This window comes from Staurois parvus, unplaced genomic scaffold (assembly GCF_062004578.1).
Source record: "Staurois parvus isolate SC_StPar_1 unplaced genomic scaffold, SC_StPar_1.0 ptg001076l, whole genome shotgun sequence".
Classification (NCBI taxonomy): Eukaryota; Metazoa; Chordata; class Amphibia; order Anura; family Ranidae; genus Staurois; species Staurois parvus.
Window position 1 is genome coordinate 310473 of NW_028318872.1, and position 11372 is coordinate 321844.

At 41.6% G+C, this 11372-nt stretch overlaps 1 protein-coding gene across 1 annotated transcript; it reads left to right on the forward strand.

Annotated features, from left to right (window-relative positions):
• The first annotated feature begins 1675 nt into the window (after positions 1-1675).
• On the forward strand, positions 1676-9029 carry LOC149440535 (chymotrypsinogen B-like). The gene is made up of 7 exons (XM_089658483.1): positions 1676-1785; positions 4478-4581; positions 5593-5672; positions 7442-7520; positions 7704-7884; positions 8088-8221; positions 8820-9029. The coding sequence occupies exons 1-7, from the start codon at positions 1734-1736 to the stop codon at positions 8979-8981; spliced, it is 792 nt and encodes a 263-aa protein (XP_089514609.1). The 5' UTR covers positions 1676-1733; the 3' UTR covers positions 8982-9029.
• Positions 9030-11372: the final 2343 nt, after the last annotated feature.

Below are 11372 nucleotides of genomic sequence, written 5' to 3' on the forward strand. Positions count from 1 at the left end.
GTCCCTAAAGCAGGGGTCTCCAAGCGTTCAGTACAAGGCCACATTGTTTATTTTAAAAATATTTGTAGGCCTAAAAAAACCCATCTTTTATAAATGAATGAATACGTTTTACTTGGAGCTTTTCGTAATTAACATGAAATTATTCAGAACAAAAGAGAAGTAACCAGAGGCGTAACTAGAACCTTCAGGGCCCTGGTGCATGAAACCATGAAGGGTCCCCCTGAGTGGGGTCCTTGCCACTGGTCCCAGGTTCCTTTCCACTGGTCCCTGGGCCTTTCCATTTGTTCTGGGGCGCTTTTCTCTGGTGCCAGGGCCCTTCCCTCTGAGCTCCAGGCCCTTCCCGCGGCCCTTTACTCCCCATTGTGTGGTCCTGTATTACAGTCCTGCAACATAACCCTTCCTGCTATCTTGGGGCCTTCCCCACGGTGGCAGAACTGCAGGGTTGAGTCATGAGTGAGACCTTTGCGACCCTGGTAGTTCCACCACTGGAAATAGCTTTAGTAAAACAAAGCAAAGAAATGCCAAATAAACTTGATCCATTAATAAAGGTTGAACAAAAATACATCCAGTCCCTCCTTATATCAGGGTCCCTGTCAAATTCCCCTTTATATCAGGGTCTCCATTAGAGTTCCCCCTTCCACCAGAATCTGCATCAGAAGCCCTTTTTGCATCAGAGTTCCCATCAGAATGCCCCCTAAATCAGAGTCCTCTTTATACCCACAGCAGGGTCTCCCTTTTAGCATAGTTCATATCAAACTCTCATCTTATTACAGGGTCCCTCTTACATCAAGGTCCCTATTAGAATAACCCCTTACATCAGAATCCTCATCAGAGTCTCTCCCTACATCATGGTCCCCAACAGAGTCCCACTTACATCAGAATCCCCATCAGAGTCCCTTCTTACATCAGGGTCCCCATTGGAATCTGCCTTACATTAGAGTCTTCTTTATCTCAGAGTCCACAGCAGAGTCCCCCTTACATAAGGGTCCTCCTTTTATCAGACTCCCACCTAACATTAAGGTCCCCCTTACATGAAGGTCTCCATTACAGTGGAGATTGTGCACATCAGCTATGGGCCGGCTAAAATCTTGTAGTCGCATGTGGCCCATGGGCTGAAGCTTGGAGAAGACTGACCTAAAGGCTGAATTATCTGGAATTTCACTTCATAAGTAATTCTAGAGTTTTATTTAATGTTCCAAGTAATAAAATATGAAATACAATTCAGGTAAATATCAATCCTTAGTAGAGGTGGTATAATGGAAGCCAGTCTTCACTGATTATTATAAAGGCCCATGAAGATTTGTGAACACCTTTCTAATGTTCTGGAAAAGCTCATGAAGAGCTTGCAGAATATAAAGCACCAGATATGTCTTGATATCCCAACATGGACTGTGTGTGAGGGGACCACGTAGACCACAGTTCCAAAAAAAACCTTCTGTTTTTCTTTTTATAAAGCCTAGTAAATGACCTATTGATATGTTGAACGGATAACTTCACACAGCATTAAATACAAATCTTGTGTGAGCCGAGTGGTGGCTCCTCTAACACCTGTTCCCTCATATCTCAAGGCCAGGGTTAAAAAAAAAAAAAATTGGAGTTTGGTCAAGGTGTCCTGATATGGAGAGCTAAAACTGTCCTTATCGCAGACAAGCTCTCACCTGATTGGTGGGCTGGGAGTATATAAGCCAGACAACATCGTCCGTTCTTTGCCTAACAACTTGATTTGTAGCAGAATGGCAATGCTGTGGTTCCTGTCCTGCCTAGCCCTCCTTAGTGGAGCTTATGGTGAGTACTGGCATTCCTCTTGTATATTTGTCTTGGGTTTTAGGCTTTTTTTTTTTATTTCAAGAGAAAGAAGTGATGGCAGAAAAATACCGAGTGACACGACAAGTCCAAAAAAAACAGATCCACCAAGTCTACCTTTTTTATCTTATTTGTATAGATCCAATTTGTCCCAAGCATGTTTAAGATCACTTAGTGTTGCCTGACTCTCTAGCTCAGTCAACTATCAATTACTCTTTCGGTAAAATAATATTTGCTGACCTTTTGATTTGAACAGTCATCTTGCTAGTTTGAGGTCATGTCCCCGTGTTCCAGTCAAGACCATCTTTGCCATTCCTTCCTCCGGACTGTGCCTATTAAGTTTCTGAAGTCTCTCCAGATATGTTTTGTCCCTCAGACCTTCAAAGGTTCCAGTAATGTCTATGCTTTCCCTTTTTTCCTCTAGACCAGGGGTCTCCAAACATTTTAAACAAAGGGTCAATTTACTGTCCTTCAGGCTTTAAGGGGGCTGGACTGTGACCAGTGGTAGTTAAAAATGCCCCAGTGTCAGCGGGAATAAAGGATGTCCCATCCTTGGTTTTAGTGGGAGGATTAATGCCCCATTGATGGTATTCAAGGGAAGAGTAGTGCCCCATCATTGGTGCCTGTGGGGAGAATGGTGCCCCATTACTGGTGTCTGTGGGAGGAATGGTGCATATCATTGGTATCAGTGGGAGGAATAGTGCCCCATCATTGGTGTCAGTGGGAGGAATAGTGCCCCATCATTGGTATCAGTGGGAGGAATAGTGCCCCATCATTGGTGTCAGTGGGAGGAATAGTGTCCCATCATTGGTGTCAGTGGGAGGAATAGTGCCCCATCATTGGTATCAGTGGGAGGAATAGTGCCCCATCATTGGTATCAGTGGGAGGAATAGTGCCCCATCATTGGTGTCAGTGGGAGGAATAGTGCCCCATCATTGGTGTCAGTGGGAGGAATAGTGCCCCATCATTGGTGTCTGTGGGGAGAATGGTGCCCCATCATTTTTGTCTGTGGGGAGAATGGTGCCCCATCACTTTTGTCTGTGGGGAGAATGCTGCCCCATTACTGGTGTCTGTGGGAGGAATGGTGACCCCTTATTGGTGTCGCTGGGACAAATACTGCCCCATATTTAATGTCAGTGGGAGGAATCGTGCCCCTCTGCTGATCCTCCAAATGCAATAGCGGTCACTTGCCACTCCTTCTCCCCCCCGCTGCCTAACGTTCTAGTGTGGTGGACTGTTCCTGACATCATCATGCCCATAGACTGACTCTGGACTTGAGGACAGCAGGAACAGTACACCACTGGATGTGGGGGAGTGCAGTTTTTATGAGGATTGAAGGATAGGGTGAGTATAGGTTCTGTGTTCACCTAGACAAATTGAGAAGTTAACCCATGCAGTGCGAGCACAGCCCCACTGCATGGGAAAAATTCATTTCCCCGGAGTTCTGCTTATAAAGAGTTTTTACAGCCACTTTTTTTTTTCTTTTTTGGATATACAGTAGTAGAGAAGGATCAGAGCTCTTTTGTCCCCATTGAGGAAATTCCTCTTCTCCATTGTCACCAAGAGATGTTAAATCCACCAATTCTCACCAAAACAAGAGAAGAGGGTAAATCTTCCAATCGGGACATCTGTTCCCATGACAGCTGTCTAAGTGGGCGATTCCCCTCATTTTGTAGACATGACTAGGATACCCCATATGTCTCCAAGTCATTTAAATGTCACCATAGATACCCCTCACCCAACTTATTCTAAGAAACAAATGACAAAGGACACAATCTGGAGAAAATTGGCCAGCTTGGCCATTTATTAACAAATAAACCAAAGTTAACATTCCTTAAAACAGAAACCGTACTCATAATCCAGTAACCATAACATACAGGTTGCCGTTCTTGGGAGGCACCTGAGAACCGACATCCGGTTGTGTATCTTCGTTACTACTTAATGATCCCCAGCCGCAAAACACCGTCTCGGACAAACCCACTTCTCTGCAGATACCTACTTGTTACCACTTCCCAGATAACACCCCATTAACTGGGATCCAACACAGGACACCATACCTTAGATGGGTTACTACTATGAACTGTTCCGAAAATGTTATCGCCTCCAAAGACCCCAACTGCCAAAGGCCCTAAGGCCAAATGAACCAAACAAATGCAAGGTGGGAGGGCGGGAAGACTCCGAGGGAGTTGCCGCTATTTGGATCTCCTTCCCACATACCCCCAGCAGCTCCACCTACTCTCCATAAACTAGCCAATAACCCTTTCCTGTCTTGTATCCCCTGTCCCCCGGGTCATGTAGCTCTTCACCTATTTTTTTTTTGCTTCGGGCTTATCTTTTCCTCTGACTTCATTTCGAATCTCCAGTGCAGAAAGTGAAGGAACATCTCCCCTGAAAGCAAACAATAAAAGGGCAGGGCTCTCAACGTTTACTTCTGATAAAACTAAAGGAAAAAAGTTTTGGTTATACAGACCTTTTTAAGGAAGGTACGGTTCACCTGAGAATTTCAGGTTCTGATGGTCTTTTTTGGGTTCTGTAGGGTTATAGAGCTAAAAGTAAGAAAAAAAAATGATATTTATGTGTACATAAGTAAAATATTTTGGAATCTGACATTGTCTCAGTATAAAGTGCTGACAGTTAATATATATTTTAATAATAATATTTATGTTTTCCTCAGGCTGCGGTGTTCCCGCAATCAAGCCCATTATCTCCGGCTATGCCAGGATTGTGAACGGTGAGAACGCCGTCTCTGGATCCTGGCCCTGGCAGGTGTCTCTGCAGGTACAACCCAACATTTCTTCCTTGTTATTCTTGTCCAACACCCAAGAAGCCAGACATTTCAGAAATGTTATTGGGACATGAATCATTTTCCCATTTTTTTAATATACCAACCAACGCCCCTCTGAAGAAGGTCTGAGGCGTTCCCAGATACAGCGGCCCATTTTACAGCAGTTATTTTTAGTACTCCCAGGTCTAATGCCCTTTGCCTACGTATACTGACATGGAAAGGATGCTGAAGGACCACTCTGAGGTGTACGTTGTGCATTGGCTACAGTGAACTTTAGACTTCCTTAAGACCTCTGCAATAAAAACCAAAGACCAAGGGTTTGAAAGCATGGATTTTAATGCAATGATATGGAGGACCTGGTGGGTGCCCATTACTGCACCCTATAAAGCACACACCTGCATGCAGGAACTTTGGTACAGGCACAGCATACTGCATCCAATCACAGAGCTATGACCTGTATACTACATACCAGCTTGCTCCCTGAAGGCATGTTAAATGTACGACCCTGCTCAGGTTTAAAATAGCTTAGTGACGGGTTTTATTGCCACTACCAGATGGACCCGGTGGGAGCCCATTACTGCACCCTTTAAGACACACTCAAGCTGCTGCATGCAAGAATTTTCTCCCTGTTTTGTTCTTGTTGTTTTGACCTCTTTTGTGAGAGGCTTTTTTGGCTCAGGGTTGTTTCCAGAGTGGGGTCCCTTGAAGCTGTACGTCCATATCGTCTTATTCTAGAGGTCTACCATGAAGTATACCAAGGATCGCCCTATTCCCCACCCAAGTTCTTCAAACAATAAACCCCCAAAAAATAAAAATTGTGCTTGGTTATTGTGTGTAGAGACTGAAACTGCTTTGTGCCTGGCTGCTGTGCACCCAATAGGGAATAGAACCTGGGACAAACATCGAGGCCGGCTTAGGGTCTGTGCTACACAAGTACATATATAATATATAAAAATGTTTCATAGAAAGAGTGAAATGATCTGGTGACTCTTCTTACTCTACAGACCAGCTCTAGATCCCACTTCTGTGGTGGTTCCCTGATGAACAGTCTCTGGGTTGTCACCGCTGCCCACTGCGGAGTCACGTAAGTCCTATATGATAATATTCTACTACAAAGTCACTGCAATGTGTCACTGGCCATCTGTCCATCCAGAGCCTCTGGTTTATAGACCGGATACATCCTAAATATAGAGCCATTTATCCAACTGTCCATCCAGAGCCTCTGGTTTATAGACCGGATACATCCTAAATATAGAGCCATTTATCCAACTGTACGCCCAGAGCCTCTGGTTTATAGACCGGATACATCCTAAATATAGAACCATTTATCCAACTGTACACCCAGAGCCTCTGGTTTATAGACCGGATACGTCCTAAATATAGAGCCATTTATCCAACTGTACACCCAGAGCCTCTGGTTTATAGACCGGATACATCCTAAATATAGAGCCATTTATCCAACTGTCCACCCAGAGCCTCTGGTTTATAGACCGGATACATCCTAAATATAGAGCCATTTATCCAACTGTACACCCAGAACCTCTGGTTTATAGACCGGATACATCCTAAATATAGAGCCATGTATCCAACTGTACACCCAGAGCCTCTGGTTTATAGACCAGATACATCCTAAATATAGAGCCATTTATCCAACTATCCATCCAGATCCTCTGGTTTATAGACCGGATACATCCTAAATATAGAGCCATGTATCCAACTGTACACCCAGAGCCTCTGGTTTATAGACCAGATACATCCTAAATATAGAGCCATTTATCCAATTGTACACCCAGAGCCTCTGGTTTATAGACCGGATACATCCCAAATATAGAACCATTTATCCAACCGTCCATCCAGAGCCTCTGGTTTATAGACCGGATACATCCTAAATATAGAGCCATTTATCCAACTGTCCATCCAGAGCCTCTGGTTTATAGACCGGATACGTCCTAAATATAGAACCATTTATCCAACTGTCCATCCAGAGCCTCTGGTTTATAGACCGAATACATCCTAAATATAGAGCCATTTATCCAACTGTCCATCCAGAGCCTCTGGTTTATAGACCGGATACATCCTAAATATAGAGCCATTATCCAACTGTACACCCAGATCCTCTGATTTATAGACCAGATATATCCTAAATATCCTAAATATAGAACCATTTATCCAACTGTACACCCAGAGCCTCTGGTTTATAGACCGGATACGTCCTAAATATAGAACCATTTATCCAACTGTACACCCAGAGCCTCTGGTTTATAGACCGGATACATCCTAAATATAGAGCCATTTATCCAACTGTCCATCCAGAGCCTCTGGTTTATAGACCGGATACATCCTAAATATAGAGCCATTTATCCAACTGTACACCCAGATCCTCTGATTTATAGACCGGATACATCCTAAATATAGAGCCATTTATCCAACTGTACATCCAGAACCTCTGGTTTATAGACCGGATACATCCTAAATATAGAGCCATTTATCCAACTGTCCATCCAGAGCCTCTGGTTTATAGACCGGATACATCCTAAATATAGAGCCATTTATCCAACTGTACACCCAGAGCCTCTGGTTTATAGACCGGATACATCCTAAATATAGAACCTTTTATCCAACTGTACACCCAGAGCCTCTGGTTTATAGACCGGATACATCCTAAATATAGAACCTTTTATCCAACTGTCCATCCAGAGCCTCTGGTTTATAGACCAGATACATCCAGAGCTGCTGGTTCTGTCTATTTTTTTTCTGGTGTATTACAAATTCTGAAATTAAATATTAGAGCTGACATCAGAAATATCAAATCAGCCTTATGGGTACTAATGACCATTTTTCTTGTCCATCCAGAACTGCCCACGTTGTGGTCCTGGGCGCATTTGACCGCTCTGTCACGACCGAGGCCACCCAGAGACTTAGTGTTGGCAGAGTAAGTTCCTTCAATAAGGAGATAATCATCCATAAACAGTCATTAATCTGTCTTTTTCCATAAAGTGAGACAGTCAATCAGCTACTATTATGGATAAAATAGAACCAATGCAGGGTCTGTGTATGAAGGCTGGTTGATTCCCCAACATTTCCTGGAATTAAATTCTAATATAACTTTTCTCAGGTCTTCAGACACCCCAACTACAACTCCCAGACCATCGTCAATGACATCACTCTGATCAAGCTGGCCACACCCGCCACCTACACCGACCGCATTTCCCCTGTATGTCTTGCTGCCACAGTTGATGTCTTCAATGGAGGAGAGAGATGCGTCACCTCCGGATGGGGATACACCAGCGCCCTCGGTAAGGGAATTAGATATTTTGCAAAAAAAAAAATCATAATTGTGCATTTGGAATGAATGAAATGAATGAATAAGGCCAGGAGAAGTTAGATGTGCTCCTGTTGGGAAGTTGGGAGCTGGAAAATGCCACATGTGCACCACTGTGATGATAATGCTGTTGCTCGTTTTTAATATTTTTTTCATTCTCCCTTTTCTCACTTTCAGTTCAGGTCACCCCATCTAAGCTCCAGCAGGCATCTCTTCCTCTCCTGACCACCACCGATTGCCAGAGATACTGGGGAACCAACATTAGAGACACCATGATCTGCGCTGGAGCCTCCGGCGTCTCCTCCTGCATGGTATGATGATCTTCTCATTTCTATTAGCCACCATTACTGAGCTGAGGAACCGAAATCCATACATAAGGGTTTGCATGGTACCATGGCCTTCTCATTTCTATTAGCCACCATTACTGAGCTGTGGAACCAAAATCCATACATGAGGGATTGCATGGTACCATGGCCTTCTCATTTCTATTAGCCACCATTGCTGAGCTGTGGAACCAGAATCCATACATGAGGGATTGCATGGTACGATGGCCTTCTCATTTCTATTAGCCACCATTGCTGAGCTGTGGAACCAAAATCCATACATGAGGGATTGCATGGTACCATGGCCTTCTCATTTCTATTAGCCACCATTGCTGAGCTGTGGAACCAAAATCCATACATGAGGGATTGCATGGTACCATTGCCTTCTCATTTCTATTAGCCACCATTGCTGAGCTGTGGAACCAAAATCCATACATGAGGGATTGCATGGTACCATGGCCTTCTCATTTCTATTAGCCATTACTGAGCTGAGGAACCGAAATCCAAATGACCAAGAAAAAATTATTTAAAGTGAAGTTCTTGTTGTTTGGGAATTCTCCTGTGACGCCTGTTCTTTTATTTTCAGGGTGACTCGGGTGGACCCCTCGTGTGCCAGAGGAACGGAGCCTGGACCCTGGCTGGTATTGTGTCCTGGGGCAGCTCTTCCTGCTCTACATCTACCCCCGCTGTCTACGCTCGTGTCACCGCTCTCAGATCCTGGGTGGACCAGACTGTGGCTGCCAACTAAATACCATCCGATCCATTTATGATACTGAATAAATAACATTGTAGCCAATATTTTGTTGTGGATTCATTTCCCTAAATGTTTTCAGAAAGTAGGTAAAAAAATATATATCATCGATATATTTGTTTCATTTAAAACAGTCACCTACCCCCATACAGGTACAGATATGTGTACCCAGCAGGACTTTAAATGGATCACACAAAAGCAATCAAATATCAAGTTAAAACCACATTTTGCTCATTAAAAATAAACACATTAACAACAACAACAATAAATCAAATTGGATTCCAAAATAGTGTCATTATTATTTTAGAGTTTGACATTTGATACATTTTTCACTATGATATGCTCTGATTCAGCTGTTCAGTTCACATCCATTCTGAAAGCATACCGGAATCTGAAAATAGCCACAACACATAATGTATCATGAAATGTATAAAAATAAAAAATGTGTAAATTAAAAAAAAAAAGCATAATATAAAACTTTGAAACTGTCCATAAATAAAGGATATATAGAAGTCAAGGATAAGGAGAAAAAAAAATCTTTTGAAATGATGGACTATGTGTGTGTGTGTGTGTGGTTGGTGGGGTCAATGAGGAAAGAGACATACCATGCCAGTCAGTGGGCCAACATAATCCACCTAGTATACTACAACATATTACAATTGCTTAGAAAAGAAAATCGCATATATAGACCAGACTGTGGCCGCCAATGAAATATCATCCGATCCATTTATGATACTGAATAAAGTAACATTGTAGCCAATATTTTGTTGTGGATTCATTTCCCTAAATGTGTTCAGAAAGTAGGTAAAAGAAATATATCATCGATATATCTAACTGTATCATTTAAAACAGTCCCCTACCCCCATACAGGGTATGTGTACCTAGTGAGACAATAAATAGATCACACAAAAGCAATCAAATATCAAGTTAAAACCACATTTTGCTCATTAAAAAAAAACACATTAACAACAACAACAACAAAAAATCAGATTGGATTCCAAAATGGTGTCATTATTATTTTAGAGCTTGATGTTCGACACGTTTTGCAATCGCTTCACTATGATGTGCTCTGATTCAGCCGTACAATTCACATCCATTCTGGAAGTATACCAGTATCTGAAAATAGCCACAACACATAATGTATCATGAAATGTATAAAAATAAAAAATGTGTAAATTAAAAAAAAAAAAGCATTAGCTTAATAATATAAAACTTTGAAACTGTCCATAAATGAAGAATGTATAGAAGTCAAGGATAAAAAAATCTGTTGAAATGATGGAGTGTGTGGTTGGGGGGGGAGGGGATCAATGAGAAAAAAAAGGCATACAATACCAGTCAGTGGGGGTCCAACATAATCCACTTAGTATACTACAACATATTACAATTGCGTAGAAAAACAATCACATATATAGACCAGACTGTGGCCGCCAACGAAATATCAATCGATCCATTCATGATACTGAATAGAGTAACATTGTAGCCAATATTTTGTTGTGGATTCATTTCGCTAAATGTGTTCAGAAAGTAGGTAAAATAAATATATCATCGATATATCTAACGGTATCATTTAAAACAGTCCCCTACCCCCATACAGGGTATGTGAACCCAGTGGGATATTAAATGAATCTCACAAAAGGAATTAAATAGCAAGTTAAAACCACATTTTGCTCACTAAAAAAAACACATTAACAACAACAACAAAAAATCAGATTGGATTCCAAAATGGTATCATTATTATTTTAGAGCTTGATGTTTGACGCGTTTTTCACTATGATCTGCTCTGATTCAGCTGTTCAATTCACATCCATTCTGGAAGTATACTGGTATCTGAAAATAGCCACAACACATAATGTATCATGAAATGTATAAAAATAAAAAATGTGTAAATTAAAAAAAAAGCATAATATAAAACTTTGAAACTGTCCATAAATAAAGGATGTCAAGGATAGGAGAAAAAAAAATCTGTTGAAATGATGGAGTGTGTGTGTGTGTGTGTGGTTGGGGGGGGTCAATGAGGAAAAAGGCATACAATACCAGTCAGTGGGTCCAACATAATCCACTTAGCATACTACAACATATTACTTAGAAAAAACAATCACATATATAGAATAGACTGTGGCCACCAACGAAATATCATCCGATCCATTTATGATACTTAATAAAGTAACATTGTAGCCAATATTTTGTTGTGGATTCGTTTCCTTAAATGTGTTCAAAAAGTAGGTAAAAAAAAAATATATCATCGATATATCTAACTGTATCATCTGATACATTCCCCTACCCCCATACAGGGTATGTGTACCTAGTTGGACATTAAATGTAGCTCACAAAAGGAATCAAATATCAAGTTAAAACCACATTTTTAAACACACATTGTACAAAAAAATA

Bases quoted from the DNA above. Each gene is read 5' to 3' on its own strand.
- LOC149440535 (XM_089658483.1), top strand. From the start codon at position 1,734: ATGGCAATGCTGTGGTTCCTGTCCTGCCTAGCCCTCCTTAGTGGAGCT. The intron at 7,521-7,703 runs GTAAGTTCCTTC...AACTTTTCTCAG, and splicing joins AGAGACTTAGTGTTGGCAGA to GTCTTCAGACACCCCAACTA. The intron at 7,885-8,087 runs GTAAGGGAATTA...TCTCACTTTCAG, and splicing joins GGGATACACCAGCGCCCTCG to TTCAGGTCACCCCATCTAAG.